Below are 24,684 nucleotides of genomic sequence, written 5' to 3' on the forward strand. Positions count from 1 at the left end.
ATTAAGAGGTTGTGCAGCATTAGGCCCATGACAACTATCCTGGGTACCAGTCTTTTTAGATATCATTCCACTCCTGTCATTTGCCAAAGACAGGAGTGGCAAGGAGTGAAACATTAGCTAAAAAGACTGGTACCCAGTTTAATCAAAAACGAGCAGATGGTACGTGTAGCTACACATATGTTTAGGATTATGAAAAGTAATATGAGACATGATTTAAAATACTGATAGCTAGTTTGTGGAGCGAGAAATGTGTTGCTGATTCATTCAACCGCAAGAGATTCTCATCAGATATGGATTCCAATCATGATTGTGACTGACATTCTGAAACAATGTAAAATGTCTTAACTACACATACTGTAATATATATTAATCTTCTAGACATTAACCAGAGCTAATAACCCAATCTCATGGAAGTGTGAAAAAATGTTTACAAAGCGTGAAATAGAAGAAAATGGTAACGTGATTAAATCACATCCAATAGTGATCCAATTCATTTTTCACAGAGGAACAAGTGACCAAAGGGAAAATACAGGGTCTTTGAGGCTTTACAAATAGTAGTACATCTTTATTAATATATTTTCATAAAACAATTTGAGACCGTATCAAAAATTCTGTAAAAACATTAGATTTTTTTTCTCAACCATTTTTCCTTATGGTGATATCAGATATGAAACGTACATTATTCACTTGACTTCCTCCCACATCGTATTCTTTACAGGATGCAATATTTTCACTGATGGGAAAGTCAACTTTTTTTGCCCCCTTCAAACTATGATTTAAATTTATGACATCGTGATCATAAATCTAGACAAAAAAATTGAGAATAAAATTTCCCTCCCACTAGCATAACTCTACTGATAAAACACATTAACGTTATGAGATCTTCAGTTTCACAGGCACACCATTATGTACATACACTTGTCTCACAACTGATGATGACAGAGACTAACGATACAGTGCAGCAGCATAGAGGCAGAGAGCACGGATATTGCAGAACTCTACGTTCCCCCTCACTTTTCTTATTTCATTTATTTAAAAGTTAAGGTTATTTTCTTATTGTGATAAAATCTCTTCTGCAACAGACCTGGTCCAAGGGAGACCTGAACCCCAAAACTTACATCAATACTAAAACAATTGATCAATCTAGTAGCCTAATTATTTACTTCCATCAGTTCACTCTGCTGCCTAGTTACAGCATCTCATTGACCCAGCATTATGATGAAAAAGAAAACAGGAATGCTTTGCTTTATCACTACCTTGGCAACCCTGGAATAGTACAGTGCCTTCAGAAAGTATTCATACCATTAGTGCACATTTTGTGTTACAATTTAAAAATAGATTTTTTTTTCTCTTCCCCTTCACCCATCTACACACAATACCCCATAATGACAAAAGTAAAAACATGTTTTTAGAGATGTTTGCTAATTTCTTAAATGTAACATAAGAATTCATACCCCTGAGTCAACACATATTAGAATCACTTTTGTCAGTATTTACAGCTGTGAGTCTTTCTGGATAAGTCTAAGAGCCTTGTACTCAGGACATGGTCAAATTTCTTTGCCACATTTTTTGCAGTTTCACTGTACTGCACATTTTTACTCCTGAACGTATTTAGGGTTGCCATAAAAGGGGTTGAATACTTAAAGACATTTCAGCTTTTCATTAATTAATTTGTAAAACATTTGAAAAAGCATAATTCCACTTTGACATTATAGGCTAGTGTGGGTAAGCCAGTGACAAACTACATTTAATCCATTTTAAATTCAGGCTGTAAAAAGTCAAGGGGTGTGAATACTTTCAAAAGGCACTGTATAGTGATCTCTCTGTTTCAGGGGCAAGATCAGCGGCAAGTTAATACACCGATGTATATTGACGTCGTTATTACTCCTGTTTTGTAATCCCCTTACATTAAGAAGTGTGGTCACTCACTATCAGTCTATGATTTACTTGTTGATCAAGTACAGTACCTGTATAGCAGAGGATATTTCAGTCCCATTATGCATAAAAAAATAAAAAAGTGTCCTTTTTAGGCTACCAGTTAGAATGTTCAGTTCTGCCAGACACAAAGGGCTAGTTTTATTAGGCATCTGCACCAGTGAAAGTTTTACACCTGTTATTTTTAAGAGGGGATATAACGTAAAAGAAAGAAAGGGGTAACATTAAGAGGAGAATATAAAATGTAAGGTTATGATGTAAATAAACGATGGTTTCATGTTTTTAGTTTGACTTTGTCTTAGACGACCTTCTAAAAATAACAGGAGCAAAATCTTAGTAGAGCTAACCCAAAGACCGATAAGTGATATACTGTAATTGGTATAAAGATGAACTTTGTGATTGAGAGCCTACAAGTCTGTTGTCATGGTGACATTTGCTCCAAGGCCTTTGCAGCCTACAGTCTCTCGCTTTTGCATTATTTTCTATACAATAGAAACAGTACATCTTCAAAGATAAAAATTATTATTCTTGGCAAGAACAGATAAAAATAATTAAAAAAGATTACGCAAGAGTCGAAAGCATAACTATGAAGGACAACAAAAGAAACGAGAGCTGGCGTTTACAAACGGTCTCTGTCCAGTTTTCCTGTGCCAGTGTTAGACTTATACAGTACGTTATCCATAGTGGTCACTTACACAGACGTGGTCGTCTACTCTGGCTATGTCAAAGCCATCCCACTGTACAGTGTGTGTAAAATCCCTACGGAAATTGTCTTCAAAGAAAGGTCACCACAGCTCCCCCTCTTCCTCCATCCCAAACCCAAGGCTCCTGTAAGCGTTAGGGAGGCACGTAGGGAGGTGGTGACCTGTAGGATGTCATGTTCTTGGGGCGGGACCCTTTCCCCTCGATGGGGACGGTGAAGGGTGGCGGGGGCTGATAGGGGGGTGCGTTGGGGTCATCATCATGGTAGATGGAGTACTCCTCCATCAGGAGATCCTGGTTGAGCAGGGTGCTGTGAGGGCCAGCCATGTTGGGGTACTCCGGAGGGGGCAGGGGTGGCTTCTCCTCATGCAGGATGAGGGGGATACTGGAGGACGGGGGAGACTTGGAGTCGTCCAGCTCATCTGCAAAGATGATGGGCACGCCTTTCTTGATGAAGGTGGCCTGCTCCTCAATGCTCATCTTGCCCTTGCGCTTCTTGCGGTAGCAGACCATGGCGATGACGCCGGCAATCAGCAGTAGCGCCGCCACCACCACAGCTGGGATAACTGTGTGCAGGTAAACATCGTCACTGGTGCTACGACCAGTGCCAGGGGAAGGAGTGGCTGGAGGGGGAACAGGGATGGTCACCTCTCCTGGGGGCACGAACGTGTAGGTCTGGCATTTGTTGGTGCCGCGGACGGAGATGTTGATGGGTTTGAAGTCTGGCTCCATGGCATTGGAGAAGGCCAGAGTGGGCCTGCCCTGGGGGTCGGAGATCTTTCTGCTGAGGACGGTGATCTGGTCCTTGGGACAGGGGCTCTGCTGGAGGCTGTTGTTGGTCCACTCCACCACAATGGAGCCCTTGGTGATACTCCGCAGGGTCACTGTGCTGGTGTTCCGGTCACCCAGTGCATACGCCAGCTTCTTAGTCAGGAGGATCTTTTTGTGGACGTTGTTGGCCAATGTCTTGGGTTCACCATGGAAACGGGCGGCAAAAACAACGGAGGGCTTATCGGTGGCCGGCCAACGGTTGACATGGACCTCAAAGGCATCTATGGTGCTCATGCCTGCCTTGTCGGTGGCCAGCATAAAGTACTCGTGTTTGCCTGCGTGTTCTTTCTCTGGGAGACCGTACAGGAGCTGGATGGTGCTGTTAAACTGGATCCAAGAGGTCTCGCTCACCACTTCGTTGTGGTTCTTCCTCAAAGTCAGACGCAGCTTGTCCGTGGTGCCGTCCTCTTTGTCGAAGAAGGTATCTGGAGGAATCTTCACCTCAAAGTAGGTCCCGACCCAGGCATTCACCTCGTCGATGGGGTTGCGTAGCTGGGGCTTCTCATTGTTGTAGTCAGGAACAGGAGACAGAGGGGTGGTGCGTCTGGGTGGCTTAGCCGTGGTGGTCTTAGGTTCTCTGGGCACTGGAGTGGAGGTTTTTGCCTTCTTGGTTTTCTTGGTGGTGGAGGTCTTTGGCCTTCTAGTGGTGCTTGGTGGGGTGGGAAGAGCAGTAGCCTCTGGAATAGCGGGCCGGGTCAAAGTAGGCTGGATGGGGATGGTACTGGTGGTGCCCAGGACCCTAGTAGGCTGAGGAGCCCCTATAGTAGGAGTGTGGGCTATCTGATCTCTCAGCCTGTTAGTGGGCTTCACCGGCAGGGGCAAGGGTCCACGGACAGGGGGAGCAGAGCTGTCAGTGGCTGGGGAGATGGAAGGGGATGTGGGGGTGGGAACAATGCGAGTAGGGGGCTCAGGGTAAGTGGTTGGGGGGAGCAGGGAGGGTACAGGGGTGGGGGTGTTTCCCAGCTGCCTCCTGACCCGTTTCACCAAGTGGGGTTTCTTGTTGACGATGTGCCAGCCTACCACTGGGTAGCCTAGCTTGGACGACATGGACCCATCCTTGGCAGGCGATTGGACGCTGTTGATGTTCGGAATGTTAGACTGGTCCAGGGCGCAGCCCAGCTTCCATGACAACAGGGCCCCATTCTCCACCACCTTCTTGGCATTTCCGGGCCCAGCCATGAAGGCGGACATGTCGAACAGGCGGTTGTTGATGACAGGGACCACCCTCATGTGCTCCAGGGGGACACCGGAAAACTTCTTCATGCTGGCCAGCAGGCCTACCCTCTGATGAGCGTTCATCTTGGTGAGGTCGGCATCCAGGATGATGGTGAGAACAGTGACGGGCTCCTCGCTGCCGCAGGTGAATGGCTGGAGGTTGTTGGCTTCAGCCTGGAGAGCCAACAGGGCCGGCTCACCGTCAGCCCACTCCTCTGGGTGCACCTCAATAGAGAAGACTTTTAGGCCATGGCCACTGTTTATCATCTCAGAGCCAGAGAGGGAGATATGGTGGACACCTCTGTCCTGCTCCAGGGCCAGGCCTCGTAGGATGCAGCTCCCTGTGGCCCAGTACAGCCAGGAGGGTAAGTGTTCCTTTCCCACCTCAGTTAACTGCAATAGGAGAGAAGAAGAAAGGTTTAGAGATAGGGCTCATAGATCAAAAAATTCTGAAAGGACAGGGTGTTTCACACAAGAGGCTGATCCTGATGTGGAAAACTCAGTCTCACATTTTTCATTGACTCATTTCGTCCATCTGTACTGCGGTCTCTACCGACGTGAGCAGAAAGCTCTGCTCCCAGTGAGCCCCTATTCACAAAATGACAGCCGCCTGAGTCATCTCCCCTTCATTTTGAGACATTACGATTTGTCAGGATATTATTCCCAATAATACAAGGAGACAAAAATAATATCTTCCAATTCAAACTCCTCAAGGAACAAATTGCACAACAGTCAAATAAAAATCAGCATTGATACAGTGAGAGATAATGTACTGAGAGGCATGAATATTATGCATATCCATTCCATACATAGCATTGCAAATATGTAAATATTTGGCTAGTTAAGAAGCGTAAAGGCTAAAACAAATTGCTGCCACAGAATGATCTAGCCTAGAGTACGTTTAATATCCAATAGAAATCATTGCAGAAGGGTTCAAAATGTCCATACGAGCTTGCGGAGGAAAAACTGAATCGGAAATAGAAGAGAATGAAAGGGTTGGGGTTATGTAAAGTTAAGCCTATTGGGCAGGACTACAATGCTGCCCAAAAAGGCTTTGTTTCCTCCATTCTCCATCCACACAGATTGAAGGCAATTTTCTGTTCAGCTGTAATAACTGTTCCCAAAATCCAAAGAGAATTTGAGAGATGTCTTATGTGCAAGGTAACCTCCTCACATTGCTATTTCAACATGGACAGGAAGACTGAAAAAGGCACTATTGTGATCAAGCCGCTGGGCACAAAGGATTACAGAAATGAGGTAGAGGAGCATACAGAGTGACATGTTGAATGTTATACACAGAGTGTACAAAACTTTAAGAACACCTTCCTAATATGGAGTAGCACCCCCTTTTGAACAGCCTTAATTCATTGGGGCATGGACTCTACAAGGTGTCGAAAGCGTTCCACAGGGATGCTGGCCCAAGTTGATTCCAATGCTTCCCACAGTTGTGTCAAGTTGGCTGGATGTCTTTTGGGTGGTGGACCATTCTTGATAGACACGGGAAACTGCGCATGAAAAACCTGGCAGGGTTACAGTTCTTGAACCACTCAAACTGATGCGCCTGGCACTTGCCATACCCTGTGCAAAGGCACTTAAATCTTTTGTCTTGCCCATTCACCCTCTGAATGGCTCACATACACAATCCATGTCTCAAAGCTTAAAAATCCTTCTTTAATCTGTCATCTACAATGATTGAAGTGAATTTAACAAGTGACATCAATAAGGGTTCATAGCCTTCACCTGGATTCATCTGGTCTGTCTAGGTCATGGAAAGAGCAGGTGTTCCTAATATTTTGTTCACTCAGTATAACTTGGGTTGCAGAATTACAGGAACTTTCAATAAATTCCCTCTTTTTTTGCTTTTCCAGAAGTCCTGGTTGGAAGATTCTAGATTTCCTCATTTATTGAAAGTTTCAGTAATTTTGCAACCCTACATATAAACTGGCATATTACATCATATAAAGGAAGTCAAACATCTGAGCAGCTTAACATCAAAGTTAAATTGCATACATGTATTCAATGGCACGATCGCATTCAGGACATCATACATTTCCTTTTCATTGAAATACAAGAATACACTAAAAGGTCCGTTCTAGAGAGCCCTGTTCAATCAAAACCGATAACCAGGTTTCCTAATGTGGGCTATGACGAGCCAGTCTGCAACGAACATGAAGCACTGTATCAACTATTAACTTGGGTCCAGCCCGACGCTTGCACTTTGCAACATTGCATAAAATATTCTTGGCCCTCAGTTTCCCCGCCAGTGAGCTCAGGACAGAAAACTGTAGGCTATTTGCGCAAGGGATAAGAAGCAGTGCTTGACTTGGGCAAGAACTCACTGGAGCCGATGACCGGCACATCAAATGTTCTACTGCTTGAGCTCCTCCATTGGATCAGACAGCATGACAGTTTTCCCTTTCACGCTGAGTGGTTATCAAAAGGGAGAGAGCTCGAAAGATTTTTCAAATGCATTGAGCTATACAGAGCCTTCTGCATTGTTACGACATTTGGGAGCCTCCTACCACATTGTCCCCACCCTCCACATGGAGCCTCCTTACCACATTTCTGGATCAAGCATAAATTAGCTTTTAGTCTAGGCCTCCGCAATGGATTAGTTCACTGAGATGGGCCAAATATATATCTGTGTTACTGCTCGACTAAAACAATCTTGGTCGACCGACAGCTTAACGACCAAACAATCGACCAGTCGACTAATTGGGTTCAGCCCTAATTATTACTATCAGTGTTCATATGGACATTACAGCGGTGGTTTGATTATCACCATTAGATCCACCACCAGTATGTGGGGTGGGTCACTATATTCAATCAGGAGTAACATCCTAGTCATGACAATGCTTACCTTAACATTGCAACTGCCATTCTTCGCCCTGGGAGGAATCCTCAACTGGAAACCCTGGCCCACCACCGCTGAAGAGTCAGGGATTCCTGCAGGGGCCACCTCTGTGACCGCAGCCAGGAACTCTGGGATACCCGTGGGAGGTCCCTCTGTGGCTACAGAGGCTGCAGTCTGCAGGTCAGAGAGGACAGAGGAGTGCATGGAGGCTTCCAGGTCCACCGACAACATCTCCCCCAGGCCCTCCACCAGTTGTCTCCTAGGCACACTACCCTGGACCAAGGCCACCAGTAGCCCCAGCACTAGGGGGATAGTCCTGCCTGGGGGAGGTCTGGTTCTCCCCACACCTCCACAGTCCCAACCGCTCTGTTTACAGTGCATAGTGGTAGGCCTATGTGTTCCCCGCCTCCTCCTTAGGACGACTTCAGGACCACATGCACCGGAAGTCAGAGTGATGGAACGATAGTGGTGGATTGGTTCCTCTGGATGTTTGTCTTTGTTGATAATTAATAAGGTTTTATTTTGTGTTTCCTTTGTCGTCTTCCTCTGTTATCCATGAAGAGAGTCTGTGGCAGGTAGTTAGTCAGCCATGTTAGTCAGCCACTGCAAAGAAAGAGAACCACTGTAAAAACCTGATATCGTTTTTTAAATTAATAAACTCATCAAGTGTTATTTGTCTCCACAAAAGACCTCTCAAGCTTGTGCGGGCGAGTCCATTTTTCAATAATGTATAATAACAAAGAAATTCTCTGCACTCATTGTGTTGGGTTTTACAAAATATTGAGCGCAAAAGAGAGATTTAACTAACAATATTTCAATGCAATGTTCCATGAAGTGGGCGAACGTAACAATGACAAAACAAAGCGACTGGGGCAAAACTGAGTGCTAAAACATTTTGCATTCCCAGGATAGAGACGTTTGTTTTTTTGCCTTTATCAGAGCAGTTATGAACTAGCAATCTAGTGGGAGGCCTGACTAAATGAACAAGCAGAATCTAAAAACAGGCTTTGATACAGAAGACCAAGCAAGTAGTATTCCGATACAGACACTGCCATAATTATTTGCTAAGAGGGTATGTTGATCTCCCACTGATCTCTTCGCATGTCATGGAGTTTTCAGAATAGCAGTTCTCATGAGATGGCAGACAGAGTCAAAGGTCGTTTGTCTAGGTTGTAAGTTTTAATTAGGTGCCCTGGGGGTGGGAATTAGAGCCTCCACTGTGCTGACCCAGCCAACCCCAATTCTGTAACGCTGAGAGACGGGTAGTCCAGGGTCGGCCAATCGCCTGGAATCCTAATGCCAAGCAAACATAGGCTGTGACGTCAGCTCATCAGGACTATACCAGACCATTTTTCGCAAGAGAATTTGAATGGAAATGAGCATTTATTGCCTAAACAGGAAAATTCCTATTTACAACTGACAGCTGTTATTGCCTGGTTGTACTGTTCCTATAGGTCTCATTTTCTCCATTCAGTTGTGTTCTGCGTGAACTTATTCACAGGTAGGATTGCAAAGGGTCGGAAACTTTCCGGTAAATTTCCAAAATTTTTCCATGGGAAGTTAAGCCTGGGAATGTATCTTAAATTCATTTAAAAAAGTTTGCTTATAAACTAGAGGTCGACCGATTATGATTTTTCAACGCCGATACCGATTATTGGAGGACCAAAAAAAGCCGATACCGATTAAAATCGTCCGATGCTTGTTTATTTGTGAAAAATAAAGGGAACACTAAAATAACACATCCTAGATCTGAATGAATTATTCTTATTAAATACTTTTTTCTTTACATAGTTGAATGTGCTGACAACAAAATCACACAAAAGTGATCAATGGAAATCAAATTTATCAACCCATGGAGGTCTGGATTTGGAGTCACACTCAAAATTAAAGTGGAAAACCACACTACAGGCAGATCCAACTTTGATGTAATGTCCTTAAAACAAGTCAAAATGAGGCTCAGTAGTGTGTGTGGCCTCCACGTGCCTGTATGACCTCCCTACAACGCCTGGGCATGCTCCTGATGAGGTGGCGGATGGTCTCCTGAGGGATCTCCTCCCACACCTGGACTAAAGCATCCGCCAACTCCTGGACAGTCCGTGGTGCAACGTGGCGTTGGTGGATGGAGCGAGACATGTCCCAGATGTGCTCAATTGGATTCAGGTCTGGGGAACGGGCGGGCCAGTCCATAGCATCAATGCCTTCCTCTTGCAGGAACTGCTGACACACTCCAGCCACATGAGGTCTAGCATTGTCTTGCATTAGAAGGAACCCAGGGCCAACCGCACCAGCATATGGCCTCACAAGGGGTCTGAGGATCTCATCTCGGTACGTAATGGCAGTCAGGCTACCTCTGGCGAGCACATGGAGGGCTGTGCGGCCCCCCAAAGAAATGCCACCCCACACCATGACTGACCCACCGCCAAACCGGTCATGCTGGAGGATGTTGCAGGCAGCAGAACGTTCTCCACGGCGTCTCCAGACTCTGTCACGTCTGTCACGTGCTCAGTGTGAACCTGCTTTCATCTGTGAAGAGCACAGGGCGCCAGTGGCGAATTTGCCAATCTTGGTGTTCTCTGGCAAATGCCAAACGTCCTGCACGGTGTTGGACTGTAAGCACAACCCCCACCTGTGGACGTCGGGCCCTCATACCACCCTCATGGAGTCTGTTTCTGACCGTTTGAGCAGACACATGCACATTTGTGGCCTGCTGGAGGTCATTTTGCAGGGCTCTGGCAGTGCTCCTCCTACTCCTCCTTGCACAAAGGCGGAGGTAGCGGTCCTGCTGCTGGGTTGTTGCCCTCCTACGGCCTCCTCCACGTCTCCTGATGTACTGGCCTGTCTCCTGGTAGCGCCTCCATGCTCTGGACACTACGCTGACAGACACAGCAAACCTTCTTGCCACAGCTCGCATTGCTGTGCCATCCTGGATGAGCTGCACTACCTGAGCCACTTGTGTGGGTTGTAGACTCCGTCTCATGCTACCACTAGAGTGAAAGCACAGCCAGCATTCAAAAGTGACCAAAACATCAGCCAGGAAGCATAGGAACTGAGAAGTGGTCTGTGGTCACCACCTGCAGAACCACTCCTTTATTGGGGGTGTCTTGCTAATTGCCTATAATTTCCACCTGTTGTCTATTCCATTTGCACAACAGCATGTGAAATTTATTGTCAATCAGTGTTGCTTCCTAAGTGGACAGTTTGATTTCACAGAAGTGTGATTGACTTGGAGTTACATTGTGTTGTTTAAGTGTTCCCTTTATAATTTTGAGTATATATATATATATGTAATAATGACAATTACAACAATACTGAATTAACACTTATTTTAACTTAATATAATACATCAATAAAATCCATTTAGTCTCAAATAAATAATGAAACATGTTCAATTTAGTTTAAATAATGCAAAAACAGTGTTGGAGAAGAAAGTAAAAGTGCAATATTTGCCATGTAAAAAGACAAACGTTTAAGTTCCTTGCTCAGAACATGAGAACATATGAAAGCTGGTGATTCCTTTTAACATGAGTTGTCAATATTCCCAGGTAAGAAGTTTTAGGTTGTAGTTATTATAGGACTATTTCTCTATACCATTTGTATTTCATATACCTTTGACTATTGGATGTTCTTCTAGGCACTATAGTATTGCCAGCCTAATCTCGGGAGTTGATAGGCTTGAAGTCAAACAGCGCAATGCTTGAAGCACAGCGAAGAGCGGCTGGCAAATGCAGGAAAGTGCTGTTAGAATGAATGCTTACGAGCCTGCTGCTGCCTACCACCGCTCAGTCAGACTGCTCTATCAAGTCATAGACTTAATTATAATATAACAACACACAGAAATACGAGCCTTAGGTCATTAATGTGGTCAAATCCAGAAACTATAATTTCAAAAACAAAACGTTTATTCTTTCAGTGAAATAAGGAACCGTTCCGTATTCTATCTAACGGGTGGCATCCCTAAGTCTAAATATTGCTGTTACATTGCACAACCTTCAATGTTATGTCATAATTATGTAAAATTCTGGCAAATTAATTACGGTCTTTGTAAGGAAGAAATGGTCTTCACACAATTCGCAACGAGCCATGCAGCCCAAACTGCTGCATATACCCTGACTCTGCTTGCACAGAACGCAAGAGAAGTGGCACAATATCCCTAGTTAAAAGAAATTCATGTTAGCAGGCAATATTAACTAAATATGCAGGTTTAACAATATATACTTGTGTATTGATTTTAAGAAAGGCATTGATGTTTATGGTTAGGTACACATTGGTGCAACGACAGTGCTTTTTTCACAAATGCGCTTGTTAAATCATCACCCGTTTGGTGAAGTAGGCTGTGATTTGATGATAAATTAACAGGCACCGCATTGATTATATGCAACGCAGACTACTAAATAAACTAGTAATATCAGCAACCATGTGTAGTTAACTAGTGCTTATGTTAAGATTGTTTTATTTATATGATAAGTTTAATGCTAGCTGGCAACTTATCTTGGCTCCTTGCTGCACTTGCGTAACAGGTAGTCAGCCTGCCATGCAGTCTCCTCGTGGAGTGGAATGTAATCAGCCATAATTGGTGTCCAAAAATGCCAATTACCGATTGTTATGAAAACTTGAAGTCGTCCCTAAATAAATCAGCCATTATTAATAAGCCATTCCGATTAAATCGGTCGACCTCTATTATAAACAGTGAACCTTTGTGGGATACACAAGGCAATTCTAGGTCTTGTAGCATATTTTGGCTAAACTATCCCCAATTCAATGGAATTGCAACCCTCTGCATGCAGAGTGCATTCTTCCATCACATCACATGTACAGATGATTCTCAAGATCTTGCACACTAATGAGATGCTATTGAGCACACACTACTACACTGTCTGAGCAAAGGACTACATGCTTTCTGGTAAGTTTTGATTAAAATATTGGGTGGGGTGAATATATTTTATATGACATTTGTTAACTAGTAAATAGAAGCCTATAGCAAAGTGTGTTTAAATCATTCTAACTCAATTTCTGCTAGTTAGTTTTTGCTATTCACGTGGGTTTTAGCTTGCTTGAGCCTGCTAAAAGAGTGTTAATTCACCTGTTTCCATACATGTTAAAACATTTACCTTACAAAGGAGTTGTTTAATCTAACTGCTTAACTATTTATCTGTCTTTATCATTGTATGTTATTTAAAAAAAATCTTAACCTGTTGAGGACAGAGGGCGCTGTTTTCACTTTGGGGGAAAATTGTGCCCAATTTAAACGGCCTCGTACTCAATTCTTGCTCGTACAATATGCATATTATTATTACTATTGGATAGAAAACACTCTCTAGTTTCTAAAACCGTTTGAATTATATCTGTGAGTAAAACAGAACTCCTTTTGCAGCAAACTTCCTAACAGGAAGTGGAAAATCTGAAATCGATGCACTCTTCTAGGGGCTGCCTATTAAAGTCCTTGTTATTTATTAGTTTAGATGCATACGTCTTCCACTAGATGTCGACAAGCAGTGAGAGAAGAAATTGAGTGTGTAACTTGATCTGGCCTCGAATTACAGCTCTTGGCATGACGTGTCACCAGTTTCCTGTTTTCTGGAGAGCGCGAGGAGGCACCTGGATTTGCCTTCTGATACGCTGACGTTATGGATGACTAATATCTCCGGCTTTGATTTTATTTGATACATGTGACCATATCATCGTAAAGTATGTTTCAATATAGTTTAATCAGATTATTGAAATTTTTTCGGGAGTTCTGCCGTGTTCCGTTCTCTTCCGTTTGTTGACATGGAGAGATTCGTGCCACTTGGCTAGTGTGCTTGCTAAATCGAGAGGGAAAGAGGCCGTTCTAAATCCAAACAACGATTGTTCTTGACAAAGGACCCCTTGTCCAACATTCTGATGAAAGATCCGCAAAAGTAGGAAACATTTTATGATGCCATTTCATATATCTGTCGTACATGTGAACTAGTCGTCAGCGCCCAGCTTTTGGGTACTCTCTAGCTATACCGAAGCTGTATGTCGTAATGAAGTTATTTTTAGAATTCTAACACGGCGATTTCATTAAGAACTAATGGATCTATCATTTCCTATACAACATGTATTTTTTAGTTATGTTTATGAATAGCTATTTGGTCAGAAAATGTGTGTCAGAAAAATATCCGGACGTTGTGGGAAAAAGTAGCTACGTTAGCACAATGTATAACCACTGATTTCAGCTCTACATATGCACATTTTCGAACAAAACATAAGTGTATGTATAACCTGATGTTATAGGAGTGTCATCTGATGAAGCATATCAAGGTTAGTCAAAAATTATATATCTTTTGCTTGTTTGTTACGATCGCTAACTTTTGCTACTGGGAAATGGCTTGTGTTTCTGGCTATTGTGGTAAGCTAATATAACGCTATATTCTGTTTTCGCTGTAAAACACTTAATAAATCGGAAATATTGGCTGGAATCACAAGATGTCTGTCTTTCATTTGCTGTACACTATGTATTTTTCAGAAATGTTTTATGATGAGTAATTAGGTATTTGACGTTGGTGTCTGTAATTATTCTGTCTGCTTTCGGTGCAATTTCTGATTGTAGCTGCAATGTAAACTATGATTTATACCTGAAATATGCACATTTTTCGAACAAAACATAGATTTATTGAATAACATGTTATAAGACTGTCATCTGATGAAGTTGTTTGTTGGTTAGTTTGGTTGGTTCTTGGTTAGTTAGGTTGGCTTTGTGCATGCTACCTGTGCTGTGAAAAATGTCTGTCCTTTTTTGTATTTGGTGGTGAGCTAACAAATATACGTGCTGTTTTCGCTGTAAAACATTTTAAAAATCGGACATGTTGGCTGGATTCACAAGATGTGTACCTTTCATTTGCTGTATTGGACTTGTTAATGTGTGAAAGTTAAATATTTCTAAAAAATATATTTTGAATTTCGCGCTCTGCCTTTTCAGTGGAATGTGGGAGGAGTTCCGCTGGCGGAACGCCAGAGCAGTACAGGTTAACTTCTCCAGGGTAGGTAAGATGCTAACGTCCCACCAGGCCAACATCTGGTGAAACTGCAGAGAGCTAACATTTTAAATACACCATTCGTTGTATTAAACATTCTTGTAAATACATGTATCTTACATCATTTAAAAGATGAACGTCTTATTAATCCAGCCGCTGTGTCAGATTTCAAAAAGGTTTACTGCAAAAGCAAACATGCGATTTTCTGAGGACGACGCCCCACACAAGTATTACTAGCATTTTCCAACCAAGCATTAGCGTCACGAAAGTCAGAAATAACAATAAAATAAATCGCTTACCATTGAAGATCTTCCTCTGGTGGCAATGCCAAGTGTCCTAACTACACAGTGAATGTTCGTTTTGTTTGATAAAATCTATTTTTATAGCCTAACGAAACATTTTTAAACCGGTTGCGTCGTGATTTCCGTGTCATTCAACTTTGGATGAAGCGTTCGTGGTAATTACACACACTAAACAAACGTTTATCCAGTCATGGTTGGTTTCATTGCAATCCTCTGGTTGTTACTAACACAACCATACATGATGGCTCTTTTACCGGGACATATTGACCGAAACAAACCGATTTGGAGACACCAATCAATGACCTCATTGAACACCAATGGTAGGACCGGTCTATCGTTGATTGACTGTATTTTGGCCCAATGACCACTGATCATCTTGAAATCTAGCTTGGAAGATAGCCAATGAGCTGAGGTAAACGGCAATATGTAATGGTTATACGTTTGAAGACCAGCCTTTGTGGTAAACTCTGGCGTAAAAGAGGTTAATTCGCCATTGCAAATCCTACTTGACGGAGCCACGCGTGTTACGTATAGCAGTACATATTTAATAGCATTTTCTACAAGTTTATATATTTAAATTATGGCGAATAAATCAGGAAAAGCTAAAACAAAGTCTAGGTATACAGATTTAACCCAAATTATAGAGGAAATTGATAGAGACAGCCCCCCATCTCACAGCTAACCTTCAGGGAGCTGCTCATCCAGGAGCTTGCTAGCTACAGCAAGTCCACTGCAGCACCTTCTGCTCCGTCAACCAGTGGTGTTCACCTGCCCAGATTCATCTCTGCAGGCATGAATGTGCCTCAGGGCAAAAAGGGCACAGTGGGGAGGCGACGTTGTGCCCTTTGTCACAAAAAATACCCCATCACCTGCACCACCTGTTCAGTAAGCCTCTGCTTTACAGCAGAAAGAGACTGCTATGGGCCATGACACCAGCAGCACAATATTGTGTAGAGGACTGAGGGTCTTCACAATATTTATCTATTTATTTATTTATAAAATATACAATATTGTAAATAGAAAATGTGTAAATAGTTACCCTTGTTATTTTTTTCATATTTATATATATATAATTTTTTTTTGGGGGGGGGGGTGTTAGAATAGCATTTATGTATTTTGTATATAGTTCTTTCCTTCAAAATGTATCACTGTACCAATTCGGCCACTTGGGTACATTTGGGTACATTTGTGTGGGACACCTGGGTGACTTCATGCTCAATGTCATGTAGCTCGCTTATTTTTGAAGTTATCTGTCTAAAACTTTGCTCAGCTATTGTTGCCATCTTATGTTCTTCATTCAAATCATCCTATCTGTATGTTTGGCTGTTCTTGGTCATTTGAAAGATGATGCAGCAACAAAAAAAACAGAAAACGTATGTTTATTTCCTTGTATTTTCTTCTACCAGATCTAGTGTTATATTCTACTACATTCAATTCACATTTCCACAAAATTCAGAGTGTTTCCTTTCAAATGATACCAAGAATATGCATATCCTTGCTTCTGGGCCTGAGCTACAGGCAGTTAGATTAGGGTATGTCTTTAGGCGGAAATTGAGAAGGGGGGGTACCCCAAAGAAGTTAAAAGGAAAATGCTACAGGCACTGATGTGTGGAGACATTTCACTGCAGCTAATAAAGATGTGTACATTCTCAAATATTGTGCCAAATCATATGTGAAGAATGCAACAAAGATGCAGAATCTGGCCAAGTGCATAACGTTCCCTCAGCGCTCACAACAAGCAACCTCTGACAAAAGTCCCTCTACTTCTATTCGAGGTGAAAATGACGAACCAGACACCTTATCGATAGCAACAGCTATAGAGGAACGTAGTCAGAAAAATGCTGATGAATGTCTTGCTCGAGCTGTGTATGCAACTGGTTCACCTCTGATGCTCACAATCAATGTGTATTGGAAGATATTTCTGAATGTTCTTCACCCAGCATACACCCCTCCAACCAGACATGCTTTCTTTACTAAGTTGCTGGATGCAGAGTTCAACAGAGTTCAAGTGAAGGTCAAGCAAGGCAGAGAAAGCAGACTGTATTGCAATCATCTATGATGGGTGGTCAAATGCTCGTGGGCAAGGAATAATTAACTACATCATCTCCACCCCCCAACCAGTATTCTACAGGAGCACAGACAAGGGACAACAGAAACACCAGTCTCTACATTGGAGATGAGCTGAAGACATTCAATGACCTTGGACCACAGAAGGTATTTGCACTGGTGACAGACAATGCTGCAAACATGAAGGCTGCTTGGTCTAAAGTGGAGGAGTCCTACCCTCAGATCACACCCATTGGCTGTGCTGCTCATGCATTGAATCTGCTCCTCAAGGACATCATGGCACTGAAAACAATGGATACACTCTACAAGAGAGCCAAGGAAATGGTTAGGTATGTGAAGGGTCATCAAGTTATAGTAGCAATCTACCTCACCAAGCAAAGTGAGAAGAATAAGAGCACCACATTGAAGCTGCCCAGCAACACCCGTTGGGGTGGTGTTGTCATCATGTTTGACAGTCTCCTGGAGGGGAAGGAGTCTCTCCAAGAAATGGCCATATCACAGTATGCCGATATGGACAGCCCCATCAAGAGGATCCTCCTGGATGATGCATTTTGGGAGAGAGGGGTAAAGCAGCCTGAAACTCCTGAAACCTATATCAGTAGCCATTTCACAGATTGAGGGAGACAATGCCATCCTGTCTGATGTTCAGCCTCTGTTTGCAGATGTAAGAGAAGAAATCCATACTGCCCTGCCCACTTCACTGTTGACACAGAGGAAACTGCAGTTCTGAAATACATGAAAAAGCGTGAAGACTCCTGCCTGAAGCCCATACACGCCGCAGCGTACATGTTGGACCCCAAGTATGCTGGCAAGAGCGACCTGTCTGGTGCAGAGATCAATAAGGCCTATGGTGTCATCACTACCGTGTCACACCAACTTGGCCTGGATGAGGGCAAGGTTCTTGGCAGTCTAGCGAAATACACTTCCAAGCAAGGGCTTTGGGATGGAGATGCAATATGGCACTCGTGCCAACATCTCATCAGCCACCTGGTGTAAGGGACTTAGTGGATCTGAGGCTCTTTCCTCCATCATCCTCCAAATCCCACCAACATCAGCCGCCTCAAAGTGCAACTGGTCCTTATTTGGGAACACACACACCAAAGCACGCAACAGGCTGACCAATACAAGAGCTGAAAAATTGGTGGCCATCTGGACAAATTTGAGCCTGACGAGCCATCCTCAACAAGGTTGGAAAGTGATAGTGAAGATGAGGCCTCAGTCTGATGTTGAAGAGGTGGACATTGAGTAGGTCCAGGGAGAAGACATGGAAGCCTGAAAGGAAGACAACCAAATCTTTAGTTTCTAGACTATCATTTTACAGATGTATGTTGAAAACGTTTTTGGGAGATGCGATGGATCATTGGGGATCATTCAATATTCCCTTTCTTTTGTTGTTCAGTGAAATCATCCCATGTGAAGATGTGTGGCTCAGTTGGTAGAGCATGGCGCTTGCAACGCCAGGGTTGTGGGTTCGATTCCCACGGGGGGCCAGTACAAAAAAAGTATGAATGTATGTACTTGTAAGTCGCTCTGGATAAGAGCGTCTGCTAAATGACTTAAATGTAAATGTGAAGAGTCAACTCTTTTATAGTTCAATTGGCAACTAAATTGTGTTTTTTATTTCTATTGGAAGGATTTAATATAATTTGCTATGTCTACTTATGATAAGGTAAAAGGTTATTGTTTCTGTCTCCAAAACATCTACATTTAAAATGGTATTAATATTAATTTGCATATATTTCCATTAATTCCCATATATTCCCGTTAATTCCCCATATATTCCCACAGAAAGTTTCCACCTCGGAATATTCTCCAAAATGTGCAACCCTATTCAGAGGGATCTTTAAAAGCCTGCCCTTACAGTACCTTTCGGAAAAGCCAATTAAAAGGGGATGAGAAAGTTCAGCACCACAAACAAGCACAGCTTTGATTCCCCTTTGGTCTATCTGACACTACAATAGTCATTCTGCCTTCATCAAACCCCACAGGCAACTGATAAGGCTTACCATACAAATGGATCTAAGCATTTTCTCTCCCCTTTAAAAACACATGCCAACATCATTCAGCCTCTGTAAAGAAACTAAAAGAGAGAAGGGAGGGTCAGGATCTCTGGTCTGTTCACTCTGCTCCGCCGGCCTGGCTAACGCTGCTCAGAGGCCAAACTCTGTCATCACATTGCTTTCGAGATCAGACGTGATCGATTGCAGAACCTCAACTTAGATGCAAAGTCAGCAAATCGTCTAAAGTTAGGGCCAAGTGTTTTCCAAGGGAGCCTTCACTCATAGCGACTCAGTCGATCGTTTGAGTGGGAAATGAAAAGTTACGTTTTTAGGCCTATTCATTCAATATTTCAGATATTTTTTTCGCCCCCCTTTTCCTCCCAATTTCAATGTTGTCTCATCGCTGCAAAACTATGCATTTTGCATCACAACAATGAAGTGTAATGGACTGGGTCTTTAATTTTACTCCCCTTTTCGTGATATCCAATTGCGATCTTGTCTCATCGCTGCAACTCCAACGGGCTCGGGAGAGGTGAAGGTCAAGTCATGCATCCTCCGAAACATGTCCCGCCAAACCGCGCTTCTTAACACCCGCCTGCTTAACCCGGCCAGCCGCACAAATGTGTCGGAGGAAACACTGCTCAACTGACATTCGAAGTCAGCCTGCAGGCACCTGGGCCGCCACAAGGGGTCACTAGAGCGAGATGAGCCAAGTAAAGCACACCCGGCCAAACCCTCCCCTAACAACGCTGGGACAATTGTGCGCCGCCTTATGGGACTCCCGTTCACGGCCAGTTGCGACACAGCCTGGGAACGAACGCGGGTCTGTAGTGACGCCTCAAGCACTTGCAATGCAGTGCCTTAGACCGCTGCACCACTCAGGAGGCTCTATATTTCAGACTTTTAATGTCAGTTATGCCCCATTTACATACTTTCTAAATTTTAAAGAGATGCATCGCTCTACAGAAACAGGTAGAGATGGATCTCTCTACAGAAACAGGTAGACCATTGATAACAGAATGCACTGCCGTTTTTGCTGTAGAAGGAGATTGTTATGACTAGCTCACCAGCTGGGTGAGAGGGAATGTTCCATTAAGCCCCATCCACAGGGTTCCTTTGCTCGGCACTATCCTGCATATAATCTGCAATGCTGGATGCAGGCAGGCACACACATCATCTCAAATGCATGGCTTATTTTAATTTTATTTACTGCTGCAAGGTCAGCTACACATTTCTCAATTGCTGATGTTGCCTAATTTGAAGCAATTGTACAATTCACAAGTTCGTAAGATCCCTCTTTGGCTGAGTAATCAGTCATCTACTTTTCAACGTGAGATAATTTAACCATTTGTTTGACCAGCAGATGTCTCTATGGTGTTTAGGTTCACTACCTAACCTTTCTGAAGCTGTAAACCATGACAGCTGTAGCTTAATACTCTGAACTAGTTAGTCATCCTCGTTTCACCTAAAACCAGAGTCTGATCTGATGACTTATTCCATAACTCTGAGACATGCAGATGTAGGTTAGATCAGAGATCCCAATCAAACCACTACCAGAGACAATTCTATGGTCTGCACTCTCCCTGTACACTCCCTCCTTGCATGAGGCTCTCTCCTTCCTTCCGCTAGGAGCCCCTGACTCAGAGCAGTCTGAATAGAAAACACTGTACAGTCACACTTTCTATAGCTGCCTCCTTAAGAGAGACACGGCCAAGCTGGCAAACTGGCAGGGGATGGCCTATATTAGAAGAGGCTGGTGAAGTCCACAAAAAGGCCTACAAAATGGACTGCTAGGCTCAATCATCCAATTCACTTTCCCTCTGCTTATTATGTAACAGCACAAACAAGTAACACACCTGCCATGTTTACACAAAAGTGTTTATATTTAATTCCGCCAATACCTACACCTTCCAATAATCTACACAGGCAAAAAAGCTATTTGTGCGACAGTGTGCATCAAAGTGAGCTCGCTACTCACTGTGGCCTAGATTCTATTATGTTCCAATTTCCTGAACATGATTCAATCATGTGTTCAAACCAAGGATTCATTTCAAGGCCCATTTCCCAAACAAACAAGAAAAGTATTTGATGTGTTTCTGTTCGCGCCATACCTAGCTACAGTGCAATAGCAAGGAGGAATATGATGCAACGAAAAACACAAAAGCAGTGAATTTCTTAAGGAGTCTGAGACGTTAGTTTAAATGGTGAAGACTTGTCAGTAGATTCTAACATTTCCGTTGTAGCCTATAACCAACAGTCGTGCCATCCCTGAGAGCATAGATCTTTGACATAAACCCTAGTTGGAAGCCTCAATTAGCCCAGTCTTGGAAATCTGTTAAACAGCAGGTGCTTAAAATTCAACAAAAAGCCAAGGAGCACCTAACAAAGAAACTATCTTTGTAAAATTGATACTTCTAAGAATGCAAAGTTAAGTTTGGTAAGGTTGCAATTAGGGAACATTTTGTCTGTCAGTAGCCTAAATCATAACCAAACAGCTACTATATCTCAACTCCTCACACAATAACACAGAATAATTGGCTCAACTAACTTCAAACTAAAATGAAGTCTTTTTTTTACAAATTGAAAAATGCAGTGTGGCAGAGCACATTGTTAGGCCTTCAAAGCCTTGTGAAAATTATAGCAAATGTTATTACCATGCTGACAATTTCCTACCATATTTACAGTCAGAATAATATAGCCGTGTTCATCCCCATGTAGAAAGGATGTCTGCTCCATCCAGTTCCAACCAAAGAGGAAACGTTTACATGAAATTATATCCGTAATTCCTCTTCACAATCATTTGCAGTGGAAATAACTTGAAACCATCCAAAATAATTAGGCCTCAAATGCACAGTGGCATTCAGAGCAAATTGAATTGACGTATCCAACGTCCACCAAAGCAGCCACTGGATAGTACATGATCTGAATATTAAACATTTCCACAAGACAAGCTTGCCTTGCAATCTCAGACGATTGGATGTTCCCTCTGTTACCCAGTCAGACCCCAACCACTGAACATAGCTGAAAGTACCTAACTAGCTAGTAGGCTATTCAAATGTTGACCTTCGTATAAGGATATGTAGGCTAACTAAGTGTAAACGGGAAATGTTTAGCTAATGTTGCTGTGAAATCCAATCAAGCAGCAATTTAATGTGATTCAAATTATAAGACGGTAGTCAGTAGCCAATATGGCAAGGGAAGTTGAGCGAACTAATTTAGTTAGTCAGGTCTTAAAACCAAATTATCAACAGTAGCAAGATGAGACAATGTAACGTAGTCTAGTACTACTAACTAGTTACTTAACGTTACATGCTAGCGTAGCTAGCTCAAAGTAATAAAGGTTCCCTGTATTTAAAATATGAGCGCTAAAAATACATTAATATTCGCCATAGCTGCTGTGAAGACAGACAATACTCAGCAGTGGCAAACAAACATAGCTACTAAATTAGGTCAGCTAGAATGTTAGCAGAATAAATAATTGAACCTTGAATTATCGAAAAAGTCCTGATACAAAAAAATAAAAGGCATTCTGTCATTCCATTACAAGGAGGGCCCTGCCTGCCCCGTTTCGGGTGGTATGCTAACTACCTAGCTACAGCAAGCTAAGTAGCTAGCTAGATAACGTTAGAGAAGCAGGCCATTGCTAGCTAGCTTTATTGGACTTCAACATATTACAGACACTTACAAACATCAGTCGCAAAGCAATCCTTCCAACAGTGATGATACATTTTTTTAACACGAACGGATTGTTTTGGTAACAAATATGCCAAGAACCGCAAACCGACACGACCATCATAGCGCTCGAGCGAGATGCACCTGTTCTAACCGTACGCGGAAAGGACTCGCGGTTTTAGCTAGTCGTGTGTTCGATCTAGGCTCGAGCTTCACTAAAACTCTATCTTGCCCAATGTAGCTAGCGAAGTTAGTTATTAAAACAGACAATTGATTCAATAAAAAATACGAACGTTTGCCTCCTTTCTCCCGTTCCATCCATTATTTTAAGATGACGACGAGAACCGAAGAATGACCACTGTTGTTAACCTTCCGTCGAGAAGATGCAGTAGAAGCTAGTCTCGATTAATCGAATGTGCTAGCTAGTCTTTAGAATGGATGGTGACGAAAGACACTAACAATTTAGGAAATAAATGACACTGATGAATAATAAAAACGGATTGATTTTGTTTATTTAGAGAATTTGCTATTATATTGAGAGATAAATAATCATGAAAACTGACCTTGTTAATTTAGGTAAGAATGTTTCCTCTTTTCTCCCTTTCAGTTCCTCATCGGTGTGAAAAGAAAACCGCGATAAACTCAAAAACCTAAATAGCCATCGTTTACGCGTTTAGTGTCACTGGAAATAAAGACAAATTGGTAGGCCAACCCCGAAAAGTCGCCGCTATCCAGCTCAGTTGTCAAGGTATTTTTAAACATATGTTCAACATTGTTAATCAGCTGGAAAAGATTGCCACTTCACACGTCTCCTCGTCCTCCCACACTGCTGCTCTCCCCCACCCTGTTCTAGGAGCTTCAGGTTTGTTATAATCTCGCTATATCACATAACTCCTCCCGTTTTCAGATTCGCACCCTAATTTGCAGTGGTGGAAAAAGTACTAAATTCTCATACTTGAGTAAAAGTAAATATACCTTAATAGAAAATGACTCAAGTGAAAGTCACCCAGTAAAATACTACTTGAGTAAAATTATAAAAGTATTTGGTTTTAAATATACTTAAGTATCAAACGTAAAAGTAAAGGTAGAAATCATTTTACATTTCTTATATTAAGCAAACCCGACAATTTTCATATTTTTTTATTGACGGATAGCCAGGAGCACAGTCCAACACAGATATAATTTACAAACGGAGCATTTTTGTTTAGTGAGTCCGCCAGATCAGAGGCAGTAGGGATGACCAGGGATGTTCTCTTGATAAGTATGTGAATTGGACCATTTTCCTGTCAAAATGCAACGAGTACTTTTGGGTGTCAGGGAAAATGTATGGAGTAAAAGGTACATTATTTTATTTAGGAATGTAAGTGAAGTAAAAGTAAAAGTTGGCAAAAATATAAATAGTAAAGTACAGATACCCCAAAAAACGACTTAAGTAGTATTTTAAAGTATTTTTTAGTTAAGTACTTTACACCACTGCTAATTTGTTTTTGACAGGGTCTAGGTAAAATGGGCCATAATTGCATAACTGCATCTACATGAAAGAAAAAAATTATCCTCAACCAAGTTTGTAACATTATTGCAACACTATAGTCTGAGAAAAAGATATATGCTGGTACAACATTTAGCCAACATTATTTGATACAAATCCTTTTTTGATAAATCTATTGATCTATGAAATGTAAGTTAATTGTTTTATTTTGCTTAGAGATTCGATCACAAGTTATCACATAGCCTGGCTGCATACAGTCTGCGGATGCTTTGTAAGAGCACTTAACAAGGGACTTTTAACCGTACAGCCTTTATTAGCATCTAACATAACACACTTCATTTTTTTATTTATATGTTTTATTCAAATGTGATTAGGAATGATTGCACAATGACTTTGAACATACACTTAATAAGAGGTGCACTTGTACTTAGCCTGGGAATCCTTGAGTAGAACACTTATGTACTTCATAATTGAGGAACATGATGTGAAAATGAAAGCTACTGTTGGACCCCTTTAAAATCCTTAAGAGTCTATTGACGCACCCGTGCATCAATCTAAGTGACATAATGAAAAATCCCCATCAAAATCCACCAGTTTAAGCTAGAGATATCTGTTTATTTAC

General features: G+C 42.3%; 1 protein-coding gene across 3 annotated transcripts; it reads right to left on the reverse strand.

The window, feature by feature from the left end:
• Window positions 1-536: 536 nt before the first annotated feature.
• LOC120061356 (dystroglycan-like) lies at window positions 537-23,402 on the reverse strand. Of its 3 annotated transcripts, none has more exons than XM_039011115.1 (3): window positions 23,137-23,402; window positions 7,544-8,140; window positions 537-5,076 (listed from the first exon to the last, which is right to left on the reverse strand). In XM_039011115.1, exons 2-3 carry the CDS (start codon window positions 7,916-7,918, stop codon window positions 2,773-2,775), a joined length of 2,679 nt encoding a protein of 892 aa, XP_038867043.1. In that variant the 5' UTR covers window positions 7,919-8,140; window positions 23,137-23,402; the 3' UTR covers window positions 537-2,772. The 3 variants fall into 3 exon arrangements, with proteins under 3 accessions (XP_038867043.1, XP_038867044.1, XP_038867045.1); XM_039011116.1 differs by lacking the exon at window positions 23,137-23,402 and adding an exon at window positions 22,867-22,962; XM_039011117.1 differs by lacking the exon at window positions 23,137-23,402 and adding an exon at window positions 22,587-22,834.
• Window positions 23,403-24,684: the final 1,282 nt, after the last annotated feature.

The sequence above is a fragment of the Salvelinus namaycush genome, chromosome 16 (assembly GCF_016432855.1).
Source record: "Salvelinus namaycush isolate Seneca chromosome 16, SaNama_1.0, whole genome shotgun sequence".
Classification (NCBI taxonomy): domain Eukaryota; kingdom Metazoa; phylum Chordata; class Actinopteri; order Salmoniformes; family Salmonidae; genus Salvelinus; species Salvelinus namaycush.

Coding starts and splice junctions, on each gene's coding strand:
- LOC120061356 (XM_039011115.1), bottom strand. CDS start 7,918: ATGCACTGTAAACAGAGCGGTTGGGACTGTGGAGGTGTGGGGAGAACC. Junction 5,077..7,543: donor ATGGCAGTTGCAATGTTAAG/GTAAGCATTGTC, acceptor CTCCTATTGCAG/TTAACTGAGGTGGGAAAGGA.